Below are 25,732 nucleotides of genomic sequence, written 5' to 3'. Positions count from 1 at the left end.
ACATTTTATAGGTACTATAGCGTCCATCTATGCTACAGTGCTGGACATACCTACTTCGACTGTAGATGTGACACTGGGTTTTTTTGAGCTCGGGGGGTAGGTCGTAGGCAGGGTCCACTCAGTGCTGTGATCGGACTTCTCCTTAGGCATTCGTTGTTGACGATAAAATTGCTGCAGTTGCTGAACGCTGAGTACCCTGAGAAGGAAATAGCGCTGCAAGATTTGTTTGATCATCAGTCGGTAGTATTCGAAATGCTGTTTGCTGGGGGGGCTTTTGGAAGCGTGATGCTAGAGTGCTCCTGTAGTTTCTCAACCACTGTTTTTGGCTGTTTTTAGAAGTTTGTGTAGTTGTGGTATCGTTTTCTTTCCGCGAGTAACTAGTGGAGCGATGGTAAGGTTCTAGTTGTCAGGTTAGGAGAATGGCAGATTTCATAGTCGCAGATAGAGCCGTCTCAGATGAAGAACTTGACTTGTGAGTGTTGGGGGAATATATGCTCGCTCTCCTCAGCTGAGCTCAGGAGTTTCCTCATGAAGTAGGAGTTCATATACGTCGAGAAATGAACAGTAGCATCCCAAAATTTCCTCAAAATTTCTATGCATATCTTCCACTCTGCGTGTGAGTGATGTTGTTTCCGTCAATATCACATTTTTATTCTCTACAGGCACCAGGAGGTCTCCATTTTGCAAAAGTCCTTTCTCGTCAATCCTTCTTCGATGCAGCAAGTGAGGGCTTTCTGGCGGAACATTGTTAACGAGGGATCGTTCGGCAACTCTAGGGTGAAATATTAAAGTTCTTTCAATTGTCACCGTATAGTCTTGCAGGTCCTCGTCACAGGAGCGACAGGTTTTCTCGGTTCACATATACTGGTGAGTCTTCTTAAGAGCAGCCCTCGCATATCTGTATACTGCGTTATTCGGCCCCCTGTGGACAGGAGTAGTTGGCATGACGATGGTGGTAGGGCCGGCTCTTTGAATGGGAGGATGAGTGATGTTGACTTTGTCAGCGTCTCCTCATGCGAGTGCGTCTTCTCCTGCAGCAGCATGCCGTCGTAGGCTATTGGCAACTCTGGAACAATACCATTTACTTGATGGTGATGGTCTCGCCTTGGCTGATGCGAAGGACCGTGTGCACATTCTGGTAGGGTTGAGGTGGACTAGAAGTGTTAATGATTATGTAACTGCCAGGTTGGAGATGTCTCTTTGGAGAGATTTGGAATGCCTTCTGAAGACTACGACTACTGGGCGACTCATGTCGATTGTGTGGTTCATGCTGCTGCACAAGTGAATTTGCTCTATCCCTACCAGGCGCTTTTCAAAGGCAATGTAAGCGGAGCGAAGCGAGAATTATTTTTATTTTATGATGAGTCATCGGTCAGTGGCTGTTATCAATAGTGTGTTCAGGTTCAAGCGTCAGTTCACGTTGCATCGTTCTGTTTGTATAACAAAGTGAAGCCATTGCACTATATCAGCACTGATGCGGTTTTCCCTGCGGGGAAAGGCAGGCATTTCGCCGAGGACTTTTCCATATTCGATGCGGACTCACCAGTTGCTAATGAGTTGAAGAGCGGCTATGCTCAGACTAAGTGGGCGGCTGAGAATCTCATTCATAAGTTCGCGGTGGCCACGGGGCTGCCGGCGGTTGTGTATCGACTTGGAAATCTTGGTGGCTCTGTTGGTCCTGATGGGTTGGCGACTTGGAATACTCGTGACTCTAATCTAGAGTTTGTGAGGACCTGTGTGGAACTGGGAATGGTCCCGACTGAGACTGAGGGGCTTCATCTGGAGCTCACGCCTGTTGATGTGGTGAGCGATTTTATAGTCGATTGTTTGTGGGATATTCGACACACGAATGGAAAAGTTTTCCATCTGATCCAACCAAATGCGATTCCCATGGCCGAGGTCTTCACATGCCTTCGTTCGGCGGGCTACAGAGTTGAGCAGTGTTCCTTGCATGCGTGGCCGACTGAGGGCACATTTATCAATCAAGACACGGTTAAAGAGCTGTGTGGTGATACTAACACTTATGCAGTTGATAACAGCGTCTCGCGCATACCATCTGGGAAGTACTTTGAAGTTGGGCTTGGGACCTTCCAAGAGTATATATGTGGCCTTCGACGAGCTCAACTGCTGCCCTCGGCCCCTGAGGGGCCCCTGTCTGGCATGGTCATCTCACTAGTCGGGCAGCCTTCTTCTGATACTCTACAGAATGTGTTGCAATCCCAGGGAGCAGTGGTGGTCCCTGCTGGTGGTTTTAGAGTACTATATGCGGCTAGTGGTTGCGATGTGGCCGCAGTTGTTCACGACGTTTGTTTGAAAATTTCCGCTTTGAAAGGCGTTAAGGGTGCTATTGTTACAACCCTGGATGATAATGATGTTGGCGAGAGAGGCCTTAATGCGTTCCTGGTGGAGATCTCTCGTGCCATGGGTTTCCCGATGGTGGCTCTGCCGGCTAACAGTTCCATCGACAGTGTAGCACAATATGTCAGTGCAAGCGCTAAACACCAATAGGCTGTAAAGTTCAGCAGTGCACTCCTAATTGTGTCGTCTGTGTCAAGAGCGTTTCAATGAGATTCAGCTGTCGTTGTGTTGTCATGATAGGCTGTGAATCGGTCACGTCCCTTGTGACAGATTCCCACTGTCTGGGGTAGTCAAGAGGACTATCGTGCTCAGTTGTGATACAGGCATTGGAACTCAAGGCAATGCCTGGCAACCCAGCGCTGGTCGACTTTGTGGTGGCAGCGTATGATCGCTTTTGATGGAAAAAGTGGACGATATTGCCATTAGGGACAGGAGTAGGATACTGCGAGTGTGGCGTCTATTGCCGGAGATGGTCATTGTAGAGATTGGAATAACTAGTTGTGTTGCACTGGTGAGAGTTCGTAATGGGATTTACTGGGACGGTCGTTGGAGTTGTCTACGAGGTGAAGGTAAGATAGTGGTGGTCGAGGATGTTTACGTGGTATACCGCAGTGGTACGACATGCCTATATGGTCGGGTCTTCTTTGCCGTGGCCATTGGATACTACTGTCTTGGCCTGTTTTGAACGGTGTGTGGTGGTTCTGTATACTTCGAGGGTCTCTACAGGCTTAGCCAGCCTCGAAGGGGTATCACCAGTGAGTTTTTGGCATCAGAGGAGCCCAGTTTCTGTCCAGTACCTATTTAGGTTCATGACCAACATTACGAACTGCGCTACTTTGTTAATGGGACATGCTTCCCTATTGTAGTGTCGAAGTCACTTGAGATTGACACCAGTTGTAACACTGGGGTTGGTGAAATACTCTTCGTTTAGGAGTGTCTGGAGAGTCGTGTTACGTCACTAGACGACAAAACAGAAGACGCTTCTGCATAGCTATTTCGAATTATCTTTCAATGGTATTCTTCTCACGAGAGGCAGCTTATTCGGGAAGCACAAGATGGTATTCGGCCGACGTGCCGTGCAAAGGGAATAATCAAGGCGAGTGGCTGCCGAGGTCCCTCAGAGGTCTCCCTTGGACGCAGTCTGGGTAAGCCTGTTGTTATTAGAAGCATACAGGCGGTATGCAATGCTTCACTCGGTTCACGTGGTCCATTGTTTAGCCTCTTCGAAGGTGTCAAGGAGACAGTCAATCCGATCGGTGTGTCAAACGGTAGGCGTTGTGAGCACCAGGGTCATGACCTCCAAATCTCCAGGGCATTGGTTCTCACTGCCTCCGACCAAGCCGCGAGCTCCTGGTCCTGTCTGTGGTCCTGTACCGCCCAAAGCACAGCAGCAGCACAGTCTCTGGAAGAACACCCTACAGCCATTAAAGCCATTAAAGACTGTATGTCTCTGAGTACAGGTCGACTTGCTCATCACTCCATTTCAGCCACGAAGTCTGGCGCGCTCTAGTTCGTGCCTTTCATATTTCGGTCGTCATACCAAAGGACATCTGAACCCCGAGACTGTCGCTCGGGCACAGCGTGATGCAGCTGGGCTGAGCACTTGGAAGGCTAGGTGTGTTGTTTAGCGGCTTACACTGGATGCCTTGGAGTATGGATCCTTTCAGGCGATGGCATGCGACATCCACGTCTTTACCAATCCAACTTGTATGAGAATGTTGTGAGGATCGCAAGCTGTTGTGTTGGAGTTGTGGAGGTGTTTGAGGGAAACATCACTACAGTCTATTATGGGACCCTATTTGTCCTTATGGTATTATCGGTTGAAGAGTAATTCCAATTGTTTCAATGAGTTTTTCATCGACTTGAGTCCGTGACCGGTATTTGAAAAGTCATTTTTCGACGAGCTTCCGTCGGCGTTCAATATCACCAATGCTGCGAAAGTTCCACCGAACTGTTATCGCCCACATAGGCTGTCTTTGATAGGCGTGTCGGGGACCGTAGGGCGACTAGCCCCAATTCACTTGATCATGTGCCGAATTCTCAGTGCGCGCAGCAGTAGTCAGGAGTAGTTTACGCTAGTCAGAAGCTATCGGTTAATTCGCACTCGCAACACCACAAAACCCTAGTGGCATGAGGACAAAGCCGACATGGCATGCTAGAACACTAGGATAGAAGTTTTTCAAAAAACCCTGGGGATGAAGACTCGGAGCTCCCCTCTGATGAAGGCGATTCGGATTGACTGTTGCTTACGGAAGAAGAACTTCGCGACATTTGACTTTCACTTTCCTCGACAGATGATCTTGATGGGTTCGAGGATGTGGCGCTCCGAGATGATTCCCTGGAATCACTCCTTGCATGTGTGCCAGAAGACGAGGTGGAATAGGAAGACTCCGATTCATAAGGGTTGTCTTCATCGGACACGGGCTCCTCCGAATGCTGGGCCACAACGAGAGCAATGGCTCGGGGTAGTTCCGCGTCTGGGATGAGCTTCACCTGTAACAGCGTCACGGGGGCTGCCCGCCTATGAGCATCATCTTACCACATGCGCTTGACCTGACAGTTCCACGATTGGGTATACTGGCGCGGAATCTCGTTGAGGAACCCCACTGGGACATTTGATGTCCACCAGTCTACCATCCACGAAAATGTATATACGGCTGTTCAATCCCACTACGAGAGTGACCTGATATGGCGAGTTGAACTAAGAATAGACCAGAGACCTCACCACACTGCCGCCCTGCAAGCCATTCTCGAGGGTTCCACTCCATTCACAATGCCTAGATTTGTGCTCCCAGAAAGGGGAGTACATTCTCCCCCTCAGGCCCACTATGAAAGTGTCCAGAACGTCCTCGGCACTCTTGGCCAAAGGCTTGCCCTGATTAACGTAGATAGAGGGACGCCCATCATCTCCACCTACCGCAGCGATGTCAGTCTTGATCTCATCCGGAGTCGACGCTGTTACTCCGATTGCCAAACCGTCTGGAAAGCCCGGCAAAAGAGTCTCCACTTTAACGGAGAAGAAGAAAGCGAGGAACTGGTCGTGCCGTTTCAACGGCTGAGCTCCCATTGCGATGTTCCCCGTGGACGACTCGGCGCCTTTTCGACGGCTCAAATGTAGGCAGTCCTTGGACACTAGAACGAACCGCCATGGTGACGGGTATAGAAATGATCTGAATGAGATCCCACAAGGCGTTCGGACTTGCCAACGGCACTTGTTGGTTAACGACCTACCTGCAGCCTGATCGAATGTGGGGAATGGTCTCTACTTCATCGCTGGTTGGAGCGTTACGTTCGGTTCGAGTAGGAACCTAACACGGTATACTCTCAGCCGCTAACCACGCCCCAGTCGTAGAGACACACCTCATCACTAACAGGCTGCGTCTCTGGTATGGTCTTTCTCGGATCGTTCAAGCTGGAATGATGTTTGGGAGGATGAGAAGGCTGAGAAGAACCCTCCATTGCAATGTGAATCCTTCCTCGTGGGTACTCACCGACACATCCTTGTTGTATTCACCTGCCTGAGCCCACAAGATAGTCTTCCTTGAATCTTCTGAGCTGGCCCGACGCCGGGGACGATCAGGTGGCTGAGGGTATCACTACGTGGTCATGCTAGCGCTTCGCGGCACTCACCTGATTATCGTCGCGATCCTCAGCCGATTTCGGTCGTGGTACTTTCTCCACATTGTTTCTCGTCCGGCGTTCGTATCTCTGATAGGAATCATCACCTATGCTCATCCTCCCAGACCAACCCTAGAGGAGTTCTTAGACTGAGCTGTTGTTCTTGTTGTAGACTGAGCCATTGTTCCGGTAGAAGACTGAGCCGTTGTTCCTGTTGTCGGCTTGGCGATGTTCAGACTGGATCGACTTCGAGACTTACGATGACCAGAGGGCTGAGAGGAGTCGACGATGACGCTTATCTCTATCAATAAACATCTACGTTGTCGCCAATATCGGGCGTAGAAGGCTGTGTTTTTGCTATCGGTGCCGCTATACGAGACTCCCTCTCTCTCAACCGAAGTGCCTTGGGGGTCTCTGAGCGCTGAGAAGAAACCGACTATCACGCCTGAATTTTCCCATTAGCATTCACCTTCTCGTTCCGACCTCCGAGATCTGGGGCCTGCTCTGTTGAGTATGCGGCGCGCATCGGGCCCACCGGAGACAGTGAACGATTTTGCTGTTGAATGTTTGACAGTATGTCCTTAGTCTGTCGCATTAACCTCCTCATCTCTAAGAGAGACTCTAATTTTTCCTTTCTCATACTCTTCTCTTGTGCCGTTTCCATGAGCCGTTTGTCTCTCGCTTGAGCCTGAGACGTCGATTACCTTTCTAGAACAGAATGCATACCTTACCTCGATTATTGTTCTCTCCAGAGTTCGCAGCTTACGACGTCTTCGTACGAACCGCTGGATCATCACAGCCGCGTTGTTCCTATTGGACAACTCGATGGAGGCAGCCGCTTCCTTGGGTGGTCCAGCGCTCGCTACGAATGATATTGCCCAAATGCCCTTGCCAAGTTCGACCACTGGATATATCCTAGAGGATGTTGGGTCCAATAGCGCAGCACAAGATATGTCCATCCTAGCTTGAAGCTGTCCATCAGCGAAGAGGGCTAGTATCTTTTCCTTCCTGGACAAGAGGAGACCAATACGGGTTGACAGTGCCAAAGGCACAGCAGGATGCTCCACGTCGATGAAATTGGTATTAGGCAATTCACGCAAGTGACATACTTGGGGTATCCTATTGATGCCTTGGGGCGACATGTGATAACCTATGCTCAGTGAGAGGCTTGCCTTCTGTCGTACTGGATTAAAGCGTCTCCCAGGAGGGGCAGTCGATTCAGAAGCGGTGCGTCGTTGTAACATTTTTATCTTTATCTCGAAGTACTTGACACCATCGGTGAATTCTCGGACAGGACCATTCCCCACAACGACTCGGCCGCCAAGTGGAAGCTTCTCATCTTTCCGTTCGTCCAAAGCGATCACGGCCATTTTTCTTTCCGCGAGTAGCCGTATATTTCGACCAGCGACGCCCCACTGACAGCACACTCTGGCCTCCTCGATCTCCTCCTCAACGCTCCGATCGTTCTCGTCTCCGGTGCAAGCCGCTAGCTGATAAGTCGGCGGAGTGAGCGCAGACAGATGTACCAACGTGACTGCTTGGGCGGTGCCGAGGATCTCTACTACTGGCCAGACAGGCGTCGCTGTTATGTCAAAAGGTACTTTAGGGCCTCTTACCATGACTCTGCCATCAACCACTAAGAAAAGTCTATGCCGCACACTACCATGGGCAGGGATGAACACACCTACCCTCCTACCCACAGCAAGGTTTCGAGAGGGAGACCATCCACTAGATATGGTGGTGAAGTGTGGCGTAACCGATTCTGTTACTGATATCTGACCATCGTACCCTACTAGAACTGTACCGGGAAGCGTCCAGGAACCGCTACCGGGTATAGCGGTGAGGTTGTCTGGGTTAGTAGAAGTGAGACCGAGAGTAAGCCCAGCTGGGTCTTCTGGCAGAATAACTTTCGAGTTCGTCTGCATGACGGGGAGACGTTCTATTCTCTTAACTATGACTTCATAATACCAACAATGGGAAAAGGAATGGACAGGGCCATTGCCGATAATAGTAACATTAGTATCTCTCCAGTGGACTGTAGAAGGCTTGTAGGCGAGGTTGGGATCATGTGAATCAACACGCACATTGTCACCGTGAAGCTTAATATCCCATCCAGTGAGGCCAGCGAAAGGATCCCTCGGAGGCCGGAATATATCCAAGGCTCTAGCCGCCGCCATCGGAAGACCCAGCCGGGCCACCTTACGACCCTGAGGTGAGAGCTGAGTATAGAGCCGAGGAACACGGTGGAAACTGCCTACTATTTTCTGCGCTTCAGCCAGGTATTCTAGCTCTTGACGGTCCCTCCATGTTATCATGGGAGACTGTTGCGGGAATTCATTTACTCAAGGAACTATGCGATCTCTCAAAAACGTTTTTCTCGCTCGCCCTCATCGTTTCGCGCTCGCCCATTTGACAACTCTCAAGGAATTTTGACTCTCAAGTCATTACGCGGATAAGAGTAATTAACTTACGTCGACAACACTCGTTTCACTGCAGAGTCCACTGAATTGAGACCAACACGACACAAAATCCTATTGGGGTTATTTTTTAAGCTGCATGAAGCTACTAGCTTGAGTTCTATCTTGCTGATAAATAGCTGACCGTCAGAGAGCACAGATTGTGGTTCACAATCTAACGAAATTTTTGAACCGAGGAGAAGTACTTCTGGTACGCTTCGACATTCTCCTGCCGTTATCTAATTACAGCACTACAACGCGCAATGATCGATAATATATCATTCATTCGGTCGTTAGGCTCAATACTACCTGCGTCTGTCGCTCTGATCGATAAGGCAAGTGCTCGGAGTTTCTTCGTACCACGCTCAGAACTGTCGGTTATAGAAGGGTTCACTAGGAGCGGCGGGCGTGTTGAAGACTTGCCTGAGAAGAAAAAGAAGATAGTTGTATTTACCGACTCTGTCTAGCCCGCTCCTTACTCAGTGCTAAATCTGAACTAACGATCTTGCTAACACCCTCTTCTACAACGGAGTATGGATCTAAGTATTAAATCCATTGGCTTCTGTGACATTCTCTTCATCCACCGGCTCACCAATAAGCGAGACAAGCGTTGCAGGATTGTGTGATTGCAGTATCCACGGTGTGTCATCTTCCACTCGTGGGATGAAGGCTTCTCCTGGGACGAGACACTGGAAAGCTGCTGATGTTCGTCAACTTACCAGGAGACCACAAAGGCAATTTGTTGCCCCGAACTGCCTCTTCTGCTGCTGCGTATTCTAATAGTTGCCAATCTGGCAGAATTTCATTTTGTTGAGCATACTCTCCGCCTGCTGAGCATGATGAACTTAACCGCATGCCATCCTCATTGCTAGGGTACTGTTTGTGATTCATCGTTACATACCTCCGCCTATGTTTGCTCCTTCCATGTATTTCGCTCTCCTGCTAACCACAGGCGATCCTTCCATTCTAGTGTCGCTCGGGTGCTTCGATAAAGGCCCTCGGCTTTTATGTGGTCTTCCTGCCCAGTTCACTCGCGGCATATTACCTACCCTCACAGTTGTTGGAATACTATTCTCCCCATCCCTGTGCGCAACTAAACGTCGAGCCATGACGCTGTGATGGCACTGCGAGAATTTCGCGAACCCTGCGCAACTGCAGAGGGCTCTCGGCTGCACGCCACACACGGTTGGAGGCACTACCACCAGATGTACTTGAAGTATTCTCTTGTTAAATGCGACCACCGATCCGGCCCCATGCCCGTCCCACCTCCCCAAAGCTAGCTCCACTCTTTTCATGGCTTCTCCTCTAGCTAGGGGTTCCCTCTGCGAGCTGGTTATGCAGAAGACTCTATATAGCCTTGCGGTAAATTGTCTCCAACGTTCACTTCCTCACAAATTCTATTTTTCTCGTTCGCTCCCTCTTCCGTCAGCTGTTGAGGGCGAATTAACGCTTTAGCCTCCATCGCCGCGTGAGCTGTCTCCATATGGCCCATGGATGCACTTGTCACTAGACCGTTACGATTAGCCACGCCACAGACAGACAGATAACTCCCTACCTCCCTGTCTAGCCCTTTCTGACCCCCTAACGCTATCGTCCGAGATTGCTCGACGAAAGAACCATGAAATTTCGAAAGATTGATTCTGCTGCGTTGTTGTACCAGGGTCTTGCTGCAACGGACTGTCGCTTCTCCTCCTCTCGAGCTAGAGCCAGAGGACATTCGTGATGGAAGGCACCCAGTATCTCCTCCTTTCTCCACGAAACCTCAAAATGCTCCCGTGCACTTTGCCCAAATTTCCAATCAAGTTCACGAAGGCAAACTTCTAAATATGCCTCTTTGTGACAAAGAGGACAAAGACTTTGGACAAAGACTTTGTCCAGCACACTGATATAAACCAGCTATGCATTCCTTGGCGTAACTAATCAATTTGTCCCTTGTGGTGCATGGCGGCAATATCACCGTCTTCGGTATCCTTTCTGCAGCCTCATCAGGGTGAAACTTGCACCTTATCGACGTGATACCTTCCAGGCTCTGTCCCGTTCCAGTAACTATCCCCCTCGCGGAATCAGAGAGAAAATGTGAAACCCTTCGCACCGCGTTATCACCGCAGAGGCTAGATATCAAACTGCGTAGCCTTCCTAGCAGCCATGCCACTGCTCCCTCAGGGAGCCTCCCTGCGACTCAGTCTCGGTTATTCCGGCGATCAATGGGACAAGGCTCCATCTATACGCCCCTCCACTCCTCGTGTCCAAGCTTAGCGTACATGCTCCAATCAGAAGCACACCGCCGCAGCCCCTCAAACTGCGGAAGTGCCCGTCAGCTCCAAGACATATTCCGATCTCAAAAGGGCTAGGAGGTTCACCCCGCCACTTTGTTGGCAAATTCTCACCGAATAAATTGTAAATATTCACAATGCATGATTTGCTCAGAACACACGCCGTCACTGTTTGCCTGCCACTATGACTGCTGGTTATCTCTTGACCCAGAGAATATAGCTCACCAAGCAAGCGACAATTGATTCGATTGTCGACACTTGTACTATGATTTAGATTTAATTTACAGAGATTCGTTAATATATCGACCACCTCACACTCCCCTTACATTCGCCAGTACTTTCATTGGTTTGGTGTGCTGAGCTTGAGCCGCTATTTCATGTTTAATCCTGGGCGGGAGAATCCACTTCTTGCTGCTACTGGTCTCGACCTTCCCGCTTCCGTGCCCTCGATTTCCAACACAGACGTCTATCATCTGCCCATCATTGTGGATAACAGCCTTAATCTGAAACGAGTGAAATTCGATTCCATTAAATTCGGTGAACTGAATAGTGAAGTGGATGGCTACTAATGCAGAGTCTGCATTGCGGCCTATCAAGAGGCATACTCCGTGGAGGCCATTAATGCATTCAGTCAAATCTGATCTGAATCCAATCATCAAATTGAGCCAACTAGGTGGAATCAATTCTAATGATTAGGTTTTTATATGATTATTAGATGGGCTTACTTTGAACTCACACTCTTCATGGGTCTTACAAGGATATATCCTGTATGGAGGTACCTCGACTTTCTTGGATATTGACGAACACCACAGACGAACATCGAATAGCAGGTGAAGCTCATCTCGAAGGCGTCTGGTCCACACATCGCTCGTCATATCATGTTGATTCAGCGTCAGAGTCCGCTGGGGTAATCCAAATTCGATTCTCTTAGACATTTACTGAACAATGATGAATGTTCCTAGCTTCGAAGTGAAAAGACCGGCCCTGTAAACGTGATATTAGCTAGAAGTAATAAATCGACTTCTGTCAAGTTCGTGGAAACCGCCTATGGTTAACGGCTCCTTGACTATCCACCAATTCTCTTCGTTGATTATTCTCGCGGGCGAGCAAGATTGTTCCTTGACTATTCCCTGACATCCTTGAGTATTTGCAGTCACCCAGACTGTTGCCGTGGCGTGCGTGCCGCAGTGACAGGAGTCAGTCCACCGGTGCCCGCTCGTGGAGTAGTCGTCCGCGACCTGTACTGCCTTCATTCATTACAACTTAAGAAACGTCGTCTTACCTTGAACTTGACCTTGGACGTCTGAGTGTCTCCTGGAGGCATTCATACCTCCTTATAGAATCGGTATCCCTTCTTTCTTCTTCCTGTTGGTACTGCTGATGGCGCGTGTGATGGTCTAGCTCGGTACACTCGGACATTCGGAGTTTTCTGATAAAACTGTGGTGAACAATGAGGAAGAGAAGGAGGAGGACTGACTCTTCATTGATGAGGGGTTACTACACACTATTGCGCTCCCTGGGGTGGGGCGGCTATGCCACAGGTCCGAGATATGTCTAAGTATAATAATTTTCGCCGCTAATGTGACCGGTTCTGGTCAAGGGGCCGATATGCCATCTATTGACTATAGAGAAGGTTTCTTTTGGCAAGTTAAATTGAGGTAAGGAGATGACATAGCAGCAGCTTTATCGGAATCGGCTGTATTACGGCGAAGTCAATTGTACCCAGACGTCTCTTAGAGCTATGGCATAGCCACCCCACCCGACTAATCCTGCGCGGAATTGAGATTCAACCAAATCTTGCAATCTTGCGTTTCCTCAACGGTGGTGACGCGTCTCGGACAGAACGTAAACGTGCTCTTCATTAGTCCTCTATCCTTCTTGTAGTAGAATGGCTGAAGGAGGAGACAGTGGCTACGGTCTCTACCAGGAAGATCAAGATGATACCCTTGATTGTGAGTTGTGGCATTGTTCGGCACTACTCGAGTGATGCAGCACTCTCAGGGACGGGTCTACTGGCCCTCTTCATTTACTGGGGTGTGTCTGTCGGCTACTACACGATATTCCACTCGCTCATTTTCGTTGGCGGCACCGATTACCGTTGGGTACTGCTAGGAGTATGGTTAGGTAGTAAGGAGGGTGTTGACCTGAGAATGATCCCAAGTGCCCCCGTAGGGACCATTACCATAACACTGATTTTAGTAGCCGTTTGGGCACCAAAGAGGAGGAAGCTTCGTGAAGAGGTAAAGGCTGTTTTGAGCCGCGAAATGCTAGTCCTGGGTTCAGGCGGGGCTCGGGCGTCGAGTCACTATTGCCGAGGCCTTGAGATTGAAAGAACTGGAGCAGCTACACGGGGAATGATAATGTCGCCATCATCAATGGCAGGTCAACAAAGCATACAACACGCTGAATCCAGTAATTCGTACACATGTGCTGTAGACGATGTGTAGCTGTTGCGTTCATTAGAGCTGTATTATGCGTGGGGGTAGTCTCTTCTTTACTTTCTACTCTTTCCTTATGACATTTGATTCAGCCTTCCCCATGGAAGCACCTTTGGCAGTGAAGCCACTGCAAGTTGTCTTACTTGCCCAAGAGGTAGTACCTCGGTAGAAGTAATCAGCCACTATCGGGAGTTGAGCTCGCACAACTCTGAGTGTGAAACTTCTCGCAGGGGAGAGTTTAGTGACAGCTCTTGTGAGATTTTGCTTCAGATTATAGAAGCTAAACTTTCTGCTGTGGAAGAAGACATTACTTACTTAGAGAAAAAACGAGCCTGTTACGTCCAGCAGAGGTAGGAAGCGTACCGTTGACGAGTTGCTTATTCGGCCCCCCCATTGCCAGGCTGGAGATAGCATGTGAACTGCAGAGAAGGCAAATGCTGGCTATGCCTATTGGTCAGCTCCCTTTCGAGCATATAGTTCAGTTCCTCACTGATAGAGACGTGGCGAGACTATCCGCTACTAGTCGTCATTACCGTGTGGCGTGCCGCGACCCTATTAAAGGGAAATTGATGGTCCCTCACATTGCCCATGGTGGAACCAGTTCTGCATCCTTTGGTCGCACCATGAAGGCTGTGAGCCGACTGTGTCTGCCAAGCATCGAGAGCATGAAACTAGATGCCCGGAAATCAGGGGCGCATGGCCTTCTCTCGGCACTGTCTCGCCTAAGTGCGGGTTCGGTATCGAATCTTCGGACCTTACGGGTCAACTGCGCTGCTGAGAGGGAGTTCTTTGTTGACAATCTGCTGGAGTTCTGCACTGAGGTGATGGCACCCAACCAGCTGGAGTCACTCCATATTAGCGGCCTCCGAAGCTTCGATGCCTTGTGCGAAATTCTGCGAGCCCATAGCGCCTCTCTCAAGACGGTGCGAGCGGACTATTTTGTAGCGGGACACGAGACGGCGTTCGAGAAGGAGGCCCTACCTATAATGCCGAAGCTTACATCATTAGCTCTTGATGTGGCAGATGTGACGACGATATCGGCGTCATTCGCACTGGATATGCTGAACGCTATTGAGCGACCTGAAATGGTGAGCGAGTGGTACTCAGCGGTTTTTCAGTTGATACCCGCAGGTTACGCGATTGTATCTTCCTCACGTTGAAATCAGTGGAGACAGTCACGATGTTAGTGCTGTAACTAAAACACTTAGTCGCTTCACTTCTTTGAAGCAACTAGTAAGCAGTGAGACTCTCATATTGTGTGGAGTTCGTTCCGGGATAGGTCCTGAGATTCGGCTTCATGCCAGTTAGTGTCGAGAAGCTCATCAGGATGCGGCAGATGGACTTGGGACACCTTCCAGCTGTCTGCATATCCGATCACTTCATTGTCGCCATGGAGAAATGGGCACCCTGGTGGCCTAGCATTGCTGAGGTTGGTCCCCCTCTGCTTACCTTAGGACTAACCATGGTCGTGTAGGTGTGGGAGAAGGAGGATGGGATTACTGGACTGTCGGTATTTCACGAGCAGATCGACTTTGAGGCTCTCGGCACTTCGGCGGCTCGAGAGTGGTCCAAACTTAGTCCCGAGGAACAGCAAATGTGGGAGAAGAAGATCGCTCCTACGGTTAAGCGCCTCTTCGTGGAAGCTCGAGCGAAAGCACCACCACGAGAGGTCCCACGGCTTGGCAGAAGCCAACAGTGTGTTGCTTCTGGATGACGAATTCTTCCAGTGTCCTTTTAACTCATCATATTCTTGGCTTGCCGCCTTATGTATAATATCATTGATCGATACTAGTCAGCATCTGCTTGAAGGCCTTTGGGCTCGCTGTGAGTAATGTCAGATTGTCTTATCTTTCGGAAGCGCACGATTAAGCCGCTCCGTTGTTTGTTGTTGCTGGTTGCGATGATCATAGTCTTGGCCTTGGCGATTGTTGCTCAGTTGCCTCCTACGTACAATACAGGCATTCTGAATGCCATTATTTCTGTTCATATACACATCGTTGTCGTCCGAATTCTTATATCCGCTATGGTAAACTAGAGCTTATCAGCAACATATTGTGGATAATTCCCGCATGGCTTGAGTATTTGAGTTAAGGCAATCTCGTCGTGCTCCTACCGCTAGTTTCACTCATACAGGAGTAGTAGTGGTACTTACGTGTTTTGAGGGGACTCAAGCTGCTTGGCATGGTATTACGTTGTAAGGGACTCCTTTAGCTTGTTACAGTGGTTGAGGCACGTTCCTCCATGCGCTGATTGTTCAGTGTCTGTTAGCGGCTTTTAGCCCGGCCGTTTGAGGGCGCTATCCTTGTGAACTAGTCCGTAGGCTCACTACTTCGAGAAGTTGTGACTTCAATGCAAGTTGTGTGATGAGGATGAGGTAGATGCACTCAGTCGTTTATGCGGTATAGTGTTTGGAAGTCTTGTTGCTGTAGTTGATTATTCTGTCCTAGTTGATAATAATACTTGTCCAAGATAACAATATCAATACATGATGTCTCCGCGTAAAAATACTCTACAACTGCCGCCGCCGCCGCTGCCGTCTGATACGTTACGGGTGCGAAGTATGAGTGACGCTACTTCAACCTCTGAACAGCTCTTACGAGGAGTCCCTCTAGGAGTCGTTGTATCAAGATGGTCCTTATTTCGTAGTCCTGAAGCTCATCGGGACATGTATGACTTGTCTGAGCCCGTTGAGAATTTGGATGCTTTCATCAGCCACTCGTGGGCTGGCAATCCAATATGGAAACACATCTCGCTGGTAACAGTTGTCTATCTCAGGGAGGGGTATATTGCTATGCTGACTGTTCTTCTCCCTCTTTCAATTGGTGTTTATTTTCTACCCTCGTACCAGGAGTTGGCCTCTGTCTTTGTCGAGCTCATCGGTGTGGCCGCTATGTGTTTGGGAGTGGTGTACGGTTACCGCTTCGCGAGGAAAAAGTCTAGTAGGAAAGTATTTCTCGATAAGTGTTGTATACCACAGGATGATCCAGTAGCTAAGCAAAGGGGTATATGCAGTATCAGTGTCTTTATCCATCACTCTAATAAGCTGGTGATCCTCTGGACCCCAGACTACTTCTCGAGACTCTGGTGCGTCTTCGAAGTGGCGTCCTTCATGCGAACACATAGCCCGGATGCAATAATCTTAGTATCTTCACTACAGAGTCGGTTTTGTATTTCGGTCACTGCTTGCGAAGTTGCACTTCTGGTAACCGTCATCATTACTGATTTCTTGTTTAAAATCCACCCATTATCACTGTATGGTCCTCTGGTTGTACTGATCATTATAGAGGTGGTAATCACTTTAATAATCTGTTTCGAAGTCATATCTGGCTTTGTTCCGGCGAAGGCAAAACTCAACAAGCAAGTCGAAGCCTTCCGTGTTGAAGAAGCACAGTGTAGTCTCCCAGAAGATACTCGTGTACTGCGTCAAACCATTGCCCGATGGTATGGTTCGGAAGCTCAATTCGAGGATAGTCTAAGGACTAACTGGCCACGACTAGGAGCCACTCAAGTTCCTGAGTGGTCTTTGAGTGGTAGAAGTCTTGGAATAGTGATATTCCCTTATGTAATTATTTCGGCACCACGAATAGCCTCTCTTATATCTTCGCCTACGATAGCTCCTAACGACAACTGGTTGCTCTATGTTCGAGACGTGCTCATCGCATGCATTATGTTGGCTTGTCGTACACCCTTGCTAGCGTTTGTTGCTTGCAAGCTCACATCCTCGGCTAAGAGGCGTGGAATATCCAACTGGCCTGTGGTTATCGTGGTTATATGCTTTGGTTTGGTATACGATATGGCAGAGATAGTTGGAGGAGGCGTTGCGTTGTTCGATTCGAACCTAGCAACACAGCTCAAGCTTCCCGAACCCTATGGATGGGTATTCGTCATCCCAGCCTTCATTTGTGCCTTCGCCGTCTGGTGGACTTACCGTGGTCATGCGATTCGGTTACGCCGGAGACGTCCTCAGAAATCGGTCAGCTCGGAAAGCTCCATTTGATGAGCCTCTTTGGTCGCTTTTGTGGTTTTCTGTCATTGATTATATTTTCTCATCGAATAACTCATATCACTCCGCTCCCTTCCGGATTCGGGTGGATGTGGGATCGTCCAGGCACGTGGTGGCTCGCAGCTTACGATGTGGTGGGACGAGAACGTTCTCCTGCTGGAAATGGTGCCGGAGCCAAGCATTTTCAACTAAGCAAAATCGTTCCCTCTGGGCAGTGAGGTTTGCACATTTATAGTTCAATTATTTTCTACCATTCCACACAGTTACCATCGGAATGATTCGACATTTTGCACGAGTCGCTGTATCTTCGTTCCCTTGACGATTGCGTTAAATTAACGCCGAAGCCGGTATGCTATTTGGAGCATCGATTTGGGATGATGAACTTCTTTGTTGCGGGAAGGGTGTATCTGATTCAGCCCCAAAGCCTGTATGGAGGCTTCAACTCGACTCTAGCATTTCACCTCAGACCTGCGTAAGGTGGCCAGGCCGGGAGTGAATTCCTCTATTCTGATTCGCCTCTTTATAGTGTATAGTGTGAGTGATTGTACTCGATGTAGATCTGTCGCGATTCGGGTCGAGACGGAGAGGGTCACTCCGAATTTGGGGAAGATGATACTCGACGATCTTTGTACTCTAATCACATCTTGTACATGTTGTGGTCAATAAAGGACGAGCGTCGCTCTGAAGGTGCCTCTGAAGGCTCGTTCGTTCTCGATATCGACGTCAGCCTAGAGACGGTTAGTCTGTCGTGAGGATGGTATCACTCTGAGTGGAGCTCCTTGGAAGCTCATCAATCCCCCTCCGTCGTTGATAGAGCCATTATCAAGCTACATTCCTTGATACTTCAAGTTCTATGTCCGCCGTCAGTGCTACACCGTCAGACCAACGAGAAGCAACTCTTCGGACTCTCCAGCGTATATCGGACTTGCTCGATACAGGTCTCACTCCTCGTCAGCTACGACTATGTGTGGCACTGTTGGAAACTCGGGTGAGTTGAAGTCTTCTGGCTGGTTTCCAAAGTTCGGATCTGATCTCAGATTGTTAATCCCGAAGCACTAGCTCATGTAATTACCGAGATTAGGAGAGAGTGTGGTACAGTTGGAGATGGCGAGAACGATGGAGTAGCCCGAGGAAACGTTGCACGTGTTGATGATTAACTGTTGCTTAATTGATTTCTCTGAGTGGACAACTTATCGCGTTATGTGGAACAGTCAGACTCCGCTACTGCGACATAGGTGAGGCAAATGACCATCGTGGGAAGATTCTGACCAGTCAACGCTCAATACGTGTTGTACATGAGATTCACTTTCACGGCATTACTGAGAGGACAGGCCTTGGGAGAAGAAGTCAAGCACCTTCGGTTTATCCTCGCCTAGAGCACAAATCCCACTGAAATCCTCGATGTCGGGGTGGAAAAGCTCCCGTGCCTCACACTAGGGGCCTATCAAAATGCCTCACGTCCCGAGCCAGTTCTTGGAAAACCCCATTTCGAGAGCTCGGACGAAAATGGCTCGTCGAAAACTCCGAGCATTTTCCCGAGTCCGAGTAACCCTATTTTCCCACTTCACTTCAGTTGAGGATGGTGAATGCCTGCTTGAGGCAGATAGGGTACTCATCCGACACCTTATTATTAAATGGCATGGTCCTCTCGAAGCCTTTGAAGAGTATATCCGTGGTCACAAGGAATATATAGCACGAGTCGTCCTTGGACTGTCAGTTCCCTTACCCTCGCTATCATATCTCTCCCCTTTGTTATAGCTTGTGTCGGGGGTCTGGTCACTATTTGTTGTTCTCCCTCGGTTGATATACCCTGGTGGAGGACTTTCCGGTGTTTCCTATCAACTCTGATTCTTCTGCTCTGTCGAATGCCTCTTTTGGTCTTTGTGGCTTATGCTTGCTTCGAGCAGAGAAGGAAGCCCCGATGGATCGAGGCCGTCTCGATAGTCTCACTCGCGGTACTCTACGAGATCCTCGTGCTGCTCACGGGTGGTATCATGTTGTTCGACTCCGCTTTGATTGATGCAGTTCTTCCGAGTCGAATCCCTGGTTCACGATCGTTATACTTCTATTGGCATTGTTCAACACCTTCGTGCTTTACCGGAGGAATCTCTCAATTGCAGTGCGGTGTCATGCCAAGCTTCGTAAATGAATACTGAGTATCATTACCGCCACTTATTCAATGTATTTTTGCTTCCCCTGTTGATGGGCTCTATGTCCGTCCTCCCCGATGACTGCTCAGGATCGCTCATATCTGGTCCGTCCTCATTGTCGACCCCTACTCTTACATCATATCTATACTTCCTATAATTCGTGTGTAGCTCAAGCTAACGATCAATGCTTGTTACTGCCGCTCATAGGCTCACGTTGCTCGGCTTACAAGTTATCTTCTGGACTGTTCGAGCTTTGCTATGGTCATTGGTCTGACTACAGCAATCGTGCTGCCTATTGTTTAGCTTAATCAATGTTTGTTGTGTTGCTTTTTCATAGTCCACATCGGTACGTCATGAATTTAGTCGTTGTGACACGACTTGATTTCTCAGCAATGCCAAATTAAGACCCTTCGGGATGTTGGCGGCCTCCAACTATCTTCTTCCTCTTCTTTTGGTTCATACGGAATCTGCCAGTAATGTCTGTAATGTTTATTCACAAATCAATATCTTGGAATTACCGACACTATGTTTTCATAGAGGCACAGTGATGGCGACCCACTCCTCCAAGTGGAGAATAAGGAACTTCGCAACTCAACGTATCGATGTACGAAACGAATTTATTTTACAATCATCACAGCAGTAGTCGCTTCCCTAGCTCTTTTACAGCAGAATCGAAGTGCTTACACCGCACTTGTCGGCCGCCGGTCCACTTCAATCCATACAGGGGATTCATTTGGACCTTTACGAAGAGTAGATGAACCTGCGGGCGATTATCGTGGATGTGTAACGGTTGAGGTGGACGTTTTACCTCTTGAAAAAACGTTCGGATGCTTTGCGTGTCCTGTTCTAATTGTTGTGGGGAACGTATAGATGTATGCCGATGTAGGAGTAGAAAGCGTACATTCGAGGGACCGACGAACCTTAATCGGAATAACTACACGACAAGTTGACGGTGAGGGGCTTCATACGCCGATATGAGGAAGTCATTGAAGCGGTCGATCATTGGGAAAAAGGTGTCACTCGTGTTCCATATCGCTTCGTCAATTACGTCCAGGGAGGAGTGCATCACAAACTCATCCAAATGTGGTGAATCGTCGCGACGACCCGCAGACGAACTCAGATCAGCCGAGTACCTAGGAAGAGTATTAGGCGGAGCGACGCAGGGCTAGTCTGTTACAGTGGCAAGTCGTCCTTTCCATCGACTATCATGAAGAGGTTAATATCAGCCACTCGATCATTACGTCCCGGTGGCGGCGGAGGTGCGCCATGATGGGACATTAGGAACACTATAGTGGAGGAATACCTTCCCGTACCATACACAATACAAGTTGATAACAAACGTCAACATGAGTAGCTCATTCCTACACAGACTACAACGGATTCTGACCGCGACAAGCATCGATGCTTCCACGTATTCATCGTGAGTATACCTCAAACCGGTTGGTTGTCAGTCAGCCTCCTCACTGAATTCACGTCGACGACCCGCTGAGAGATTACACGGCAACCCGGTGATTAGAGATCCCACCACTATCTCTTGATAAACTCAAAGGAACTTTAGCACAGCCTTATCGTCCTCAACGGCTCTCCCAGCCGAAACTGTTGGAATATTGGCAATCCTTCCAAGGCAGTTGGAGAAGGGCCCCTCCCCCCTAGAACAGAATCAATACTAAACTCAACACCACGAAGATCTGCTGATATCAATATTTCCTCACAGCTTCATACGGCTGGTCACTTCTTAATGGAACCCGGCACATCCGCTCGCGTCTTTTTCAGTTTCTTGAACTTCTGCAGATTCTTGCATCTTTGAGGGATTAGTTCGTGAAAGTCCAAAGGGTTCTTCTTGTTCCTTCCGGAATCTAACAAAGAGTCCCTACGACGATACTCTACCCCCAGTGGAAAAAAGTATGCACACGGTTGGTGGCACTACGAAAATTCGGTGGAAAATTTCGGAAATTTCTTGTTGATTCCATACATTGCTATCCGTCGTAAGAATTTTACTAAATTTCGTAGTTCAAATTTTCATATTGTCAAAAACACATATAAATCCTCATGTGCATATTTTCCAATCCAGACTCCCTCGGCAACTACCTATGTTCTTATCCTTCCACTTACTCCTCTTCAACGTAATAGGCCTGTTACCAACGTATCTACCACCAAGCCCCAATACTACTCATCCCTCCACGATGGGATACTACTTGTGGTTCATCTCCTTCAACGCCTTAATCATGTCTTCGGGATCGCGAAAGCTCAAGAAACCAAAGCCTGGAATAATACCAAAAATGCACAAACATGACTTGCTTCGCTCCGCTAGACCTTTGCTTTTCCCCGATCGTTTATCCCTAACGATCTTGGCCATCTGCAAACTAGAGTACCTGAGGGGTTCTCGCTGAGCCCAAGAGGACGAGGTGGGGTCGGCACTCACTGTTTGAAGGAGCTCAACAACAACTCATCCGTTACCTCGTTACCCAAGTCGCCACAGAATATCCTGAAGAAATATATGAGGTCACAACAGAGGAAAGACGGCGGACTACCGGAAATCATCGCTGGGCCATTCTGATAGGGTTGGATCGGCCCATATCTTCCCTCCGGCTCTTCGTAGCTGGCCCTTGGCTTTCACTTTATGCTTGCCTGAAAATTAATTGTAGTCGTGGTGGTTGCATAAACATTACTTCTCTTCTGAGGTGCGACGACTCCTGCTGGGACGCCGTTAAGAGTCACCCCTGATCCACCGACGTTAAAGCCACCAGGTAAGCCCATAAAGGGTGGCGGAGGGATCTGAGGCCACCAACAGCTCAACTACACACATAGCAGCAACACTTACAAATCCGCCGGGCCCCGGTGGGGGCATTGGAGGCGGAAACATCCCCCTAGGTGGCGGAATGTTCATTGCTAACCAAGAATACCACTGAATCACTGTTCATACCACTCCTTCCCCACATCCTCAACCCAGGACGAGTATCAAAGATTCGAGAGACTAGTTTCACAGCGTATGATGGAGGAAACGCTTCATGACTTTCAACATGCTCTCCAAAGCCCTCTCAGTGAGGCCTAGTACCTATCCCATCCACATGAGCCCTCAAGGGCCTCCCAACTCTCCCCACCTTCACATCACCCGAGCCCTGCAGACCAGGCTTATCCGAGGGAGCCCTAAGAGGCCACCACCAGCTTCCAGGAAGGCCTCCGAAATCGACTTACCCTCCCTTGAAATACAACCCCGTCTGCATTACTGCTACCAACACCTCCGCGTACAGCTTCACTATCTGCTGGAGACCCCCACAGAATGACGTCTTATCATGAGGATCACATCTGAGATACGTCTCCATTCTCTCACAGGAGATACCAATCAGGCCCACGTGAGGACTCTGTGTATAGCCGTCGTAGAGGACAGTAGAGCCAAGCGGGAGGCAGTGCCCTCCAGCTCGTTGACGTCCATCGCCCTGCTCACCAAAGCCATCAGCTCATCTAACCACTTCGACACCACCACACAGCCTGCCACATCGTGTCACACTCGAGTCATCACTCAGCCCTTACATGACTGCCCAGATACGAACATATGAACAACCAATTGATGGCACATAAGATTGCCTTCTTCCACCTTACAGAGGGTTACAGGCGGGCGAGCGCTTTTCGCACAGCCCTACGGCGACCCTAAGACTGTTGGTGTCCACTATCCCCTCAGGATGAACTCTCATAGCCTCTCTTGATAGGGCCATAGCCACTGCACTGCACCCCATAGGGCACGCGGGGAAGAATGTTCGAACCTAACTTGCAATCTTGCCAAATCTTGCCATTCCTTAACGCTGGTCATACCAAGACCTCCACTTGACCAACACTAAGGGAGCTCCTTCGAGCCACCTCCAGAGCTACATCGGACATCGCCATCAGACTCACCATCCGCTCGTCCCGTTCAACCTTGAATGACCATGACATCGACACTGCCGCACTGTGTAGATTTCTACTAGATATTCCTCCATGAGCAGGCGTAGGAGCATGTCAGCAGGGAACCTATCCCTCTCGTTATGGACTGCACTGAGCTCCGAAAGGACTTGGAAGACGTCAGTGAGAAGGTCGGGAGAGCGCAGCGGTAGAGCTTGGAAAATGCCTGGGAATAAAGGACCCTGGGAGATGCTCATCGTAGATGTCCACGCTTACATTGCCAAACACGGTGCATTGTTAAGTACTCAGTGGATGAGTTATGAGGCCCTCCATGGACCATATACCGCCACGTGTGATACGCCAGACAGACATCAGTTCCAACTTCGTCAAGTATCTTCTTGTGCATGCGTGCAAGATATTCCATACCACTCCTCTGTCAAATACCATCATCGCCAAGGCCGCGACAGTCCAATCTTCCTCCCTGTACTTCTCTACTGCTGCTATAACCTCTCCCATCCTCCTATGGCACTGAAACCTACGACCATCCCTCCCCTTCGAGAAGGCCCCCTGTCCACCTCGGCCCTTCTAAGGTACTCTGCAAACCCCATCGATTCACCCGTCACTCCAGTGTGGTCCCCGAGACGCTCTGCAGTGACGAATCTACACCAGTAGCTCGGCCACCGACCACCAGTCCCAGCAGCTACTGATAGACGTATTCAGGAAAAGCTATGGTCTTCTGTGAGAAGTCGCCGACAACACTGAGGGCCTCCACCGTCCAGCCATCCATAAGGCTATGGCTGAGCTCCCGAGTCTGGTCCAAACTCATGGTCTCATCGAGGGGCGGCGAGGTGTCAAACACCTACAGCCACCCCTCGAGGGTCAAGCCGAAGACGAAGGGTCTACTACAGCTTTCACAGAGGGCCTCCTCATCATCCACGGCAAGGGCTCGGGGACAGCCCTTACCGAGTCGCCACGCTTGTCGTTCAGCTTACGGCAGAATGCATTGACTATACTACTGATACCTACTGTCCAGCAGCCGCAGCCATCAACCCACTACTACAAGCCTCTACCTCCCTCCTTCATCGCCATAAGCCTGAGTTGGAAAGCCAACTGGAGAGAGGCTACCCTTGGTCTCACCTCTGCTGGAGCTCATCAGGAGCGACCGCCTTGAAGCCAATAGCGTCCCTGTAGCGTCGAGAGACGTACTTGTGGGTCAATGACTTGGACACATGCGATAACTGATGGATTATTTCATGGCGCGCGGTCACAGATGAACAATAACAGGTCCTTCCTTCACTCTACCTCCAACCCCTTCTCCGAGGCCTCCTCCCATTGAGGAGGGCCACCCATAGAACCACTCCTACCCCGAACAACATTACGTTCCATCAACTCTAGCGTCTTGCCCAGTCTGCGATGCACTACCAAAGTGGCACGTAGGTCCTCCCTAGCACAGGATCAACTACGACAAACCTTCCTCGCCACTACTACAAGGTCATCCTAGCAGTCTCCTCCATACTCCGGAAAGACCTCTTGCATGCCTCTAGCGCACTATTCTGATCAGCCGCCTTGGACGACATAATTGCCAGCTCTAACTGTAGGCCCACGTTAACCTGTGAGCCCCAGGAGCACCTAGAACCTACCAAAATCCCCTACTTCATTAGCATGCTTATGTAGCTTGCGCATGCGTGCAAGCTCCAACTTCAGATCCAAATTCGTCCTCGCAGTCTCCTCAGAAGCCTCATCACCGTCAACTGAGTCATCGCTGAGCCACAGCATTTCCAATATGTTGTTAACTACTCCCTCTAGCATCCCCAGTCTGCCCGAATTCAGCAAGCCTCTCTTGAAGGCGCTTCGTCAATGCACTGTATAGAGCACTGGCCAGCCGACGCCCCCTCAAAGGTACTACTCCATCTTCCTCCTCTCCTTTTCCCAAGCCTCATTAACCTCCTCCACTCTTTGAGTGTGATATGCCTACTATAACTCCCATCATCATCAGTTGCTGCACCCGTGCTACATTGAGTTCATCCTCGAGCTTCCTTAACCGGGCACGCTCTCGAGGAGCTTCTTCAGCCATCACTCTCTTCAACTCCTCCCGAGCGGCAAGAGCCAGCTCCGCCAAGTACCTGAGGACCACCAAAGGAGCCGAATCACTTGTTCAATGTTAATGTTATAATCAATGTTGGGGTTTGACGGTATAAGACTACCACAGGAGACCACAGCCTACAATATGAAGCCACTGATCATGCTACCGAGTCCTCCCTACCTCCTTACTACCTATACCGATCCTCCACCTCTTCATTGCCCTGGTGTATACCTCTTAGCAATGCCGTCAATGCCTTGGACACCTCAGCCACGGCCGCCGGACCCTCTATGGAGTCAACACAGTCCCTTATGTGGGTCAGCCGCATGTACGCCTCTCTATCACATTGTCTTCACAAAAGGCAGCCCCTGTGCGGCCCCACCTATGTATATCACCTAGCCCCTTATCACTCAAGTCCAGTGGGGACTGGTGTCGTCTTGGAAGCTCCCGCGACCTGTTGGGCTCCACAGGTAGCCACAA

The 25,732-nt window shown here is 49.5% G+C and overlaps 7 protein-coding genes across 7 annotated transcripts in view; 2 read left to right on the top strand and 5 right to left on the bottom strand.

The window, feature by feature from the left end:
- Pmar_PMAR000780 (antibiotic synthetase, putative) overlaps window positions 1-2,570 on the top strand; it is a gene marked incomplete at its 5' end in the record, with an annotated part of 6,112 nt that extends 3,542 nt beyond the window's left edge. Inside the window, 8 exons of the mRNA XM_002778894.1 lie at window positions 12-96; window positions 147-240; window positions 411-472; window positions 663-777; window positions 823-934; window positions 1,005-1,138; window positions 1,186-1,323; window positions 1,402-2,570. Coding sequence (XP_002778940.1) covers window positions 12-96; window positions 147-240; window positions 411-472; window positions 663-777; window positions 823-934; window positions 1,005-1,138; window positions 1,186-1,323; window positions 1,402-2,508 — 1,847 coding nt within the window. The 3' untranslated portion in view covers window positions 2,509-2,570. The remainder of the gene's footprint in view (window positions 1-11; window positions 97-146; window positions 241-410; window positions 473-662; window positions 778-822; window positions 935-1,004; window positions 1,139-1,185; window positions 1,324-1,401) is intronic.
- Window positions 2,571-5,059: 2,489 nt separating this feature from the next.
- Pmar_PMAR000779 (hypothetical protein) lies at window positions 5,060-5,425 on the bottom strand (the record flags this gene model as incomplete). Its single annotated transcript, XM_002778893.1, has 1 exon — window positions 5,060-5,425. One exon carries the CDS (start codon window positions 5,423-5,425, stop codon window positions 5,060-5,062), a length of 366 nt encoding a protein of 121 aa, XP_002778939.1.
- Window positions 5,426-6,415: 990 nt separating this feature from the next.
- Window positions 6,416-8,291, bottom strand: Pmar_PMAR000778 (hypothetical protein; the record flags this gene model as incomplete). Its single annotated transcript, XM_002778892.1, has 3 exons — window positions 6,416-6,664; window positions 6,708-8,183; window positions 8,235-8,291. The coding sequence occupies 3 exons, from the start codon at window positions 8,289-8,291 to the stop codon at window positions 6,416-6,418; spliced, it is 1,782 nt and encodes a 593-aa protein (XP_002778938.1).
- A 4,302-nt stretch (window positions 8,292-12,593) lies between these two features.
- Pmar_PMAR000777 (hypothetical protein) lies at window positions 12,594-15,170 on the top strand (the record flags this gene model as incomplete). The annotated part of the gene is made up of 8 exons (XM_002778891.1): window positions 12,594-12,657; window positions 12,707-12,807; window positions 13,169-13,297; window positions 13,414-13,493; window positions 13,544-14,231; window positions 14,275-14,376; window positions 14,423-14,572; window positions 14,618-15,170. The coding sequence occupies 8 exons, from the start codon at window positions 12,594-12,596 to the stop codon at window positions 14,855-14,857; spliced, it is 1,554 nt and encodes a 517-aa protein (XP_002778937.1). The 3' UTR covers window positions 14,858-15,170.
- Window positions 15,171-18,425: 3,255 nt separating this feature from the next.
- Window positions 18,426-20,429, bottom strand: Pmar_PMAR000776 (Trafficking protein particle complex protein, putative; the record flags this gene model as incomplete). The annotated part of the gene is made up of 7 exons (XM_002778890.1): window positions 18,426-18,518; window positions 18,873-18,956; window positions 19,510-19,570; window positions 19,704-19,763; window positions 19,932-20,056; window positions 20,105-20,216; window positions 20,265-20,429. Coding segments are annotated over 7 exons (700 nt in total), but the record flags the coding sequence as incomplete, so codon positions are not given.
- A 595-nt stretch (window positions 20,430-21,024) lies between these two features.
- On the bottom strand, window positions 21,025-22,053 carry Pmar_PMAR000775 (rrm-containing protein, putative; the record flags this gene model as incomplete). Its single annotated transcript, XM_002778889.1, has 7 exons — window positions 21,025-21,152; window positions 21,385-21,443; window positions 21,492-21,558; window positions 21,610-21,668; window positions 21,719-21,781; window positions 21,828-21,924; window positions 21,966-22,053. 7 exons carry the CDS (start codon window positions 22,051-22,053, stop codon window positions 21,025-21,027), a joined length of 561 nt encoding a protein of 186 aa, XP_002778935.1.
- A 223-nt stretch (window positions 22,054-22,276) lies between these two features.
- Pmar_PMAR000774 (hypothetical protein) lies at window positions 22,277-25,580 on the bottom strand (the record flags this gene model as incomplete). The annotated part of the gene is made up of 21 exons (XM_002778888.1): window positions 22,277-22,351; window positions 22,398-22,443; window positions 22,492-22,602; window positions 22,650-22,785; window positions 22,828-22,891; window positions 22,938-23,057; window positions 23,107-23,208; window positions 23,256-23,398; window positions 23,449-23,605; window positions 23,748-23,832; window positions 23,877-24,031; window positions 24,079-24,194; window positions 24,243-24,265; window positions 24,310-24,410; window positions 24,475-24,616; window positions 24,661-24,782; window positions 24,826-24,923; window positions 24,970-25,034; window positions 25,079-25,143; window positions 25,187-25,295; window positions 25,447-25,580. The coding sequence occupies 21 exons, from the start codon at window positions 25,578-25,580 to the stop codon at window positions 22,277-22,279; spliced, it is 2,169 nt and encodes a 722-aa protein (XP_002778934.1).
- Between the last annotated feature and the right edge of the window lie 152 nt (window positions 25,581-25,732).

The sequence above is a fragment of the Perkinsus marinus genome (assembly GCF_000006405.1).
Source record: "Perkinsus marinus ATCC 50983 genomic scaffold scf_1104296948084, whole genome shotgun sequence".
Taxonomy (NCBI): Eukaryota; Perkinsozoa; order Perkinsida; family Perkinsidae; genus Perkinsus; species Perkinsus marinus.
This window is presented reverse-complemented; position numbering and strand designations above follow the sequence as displayed.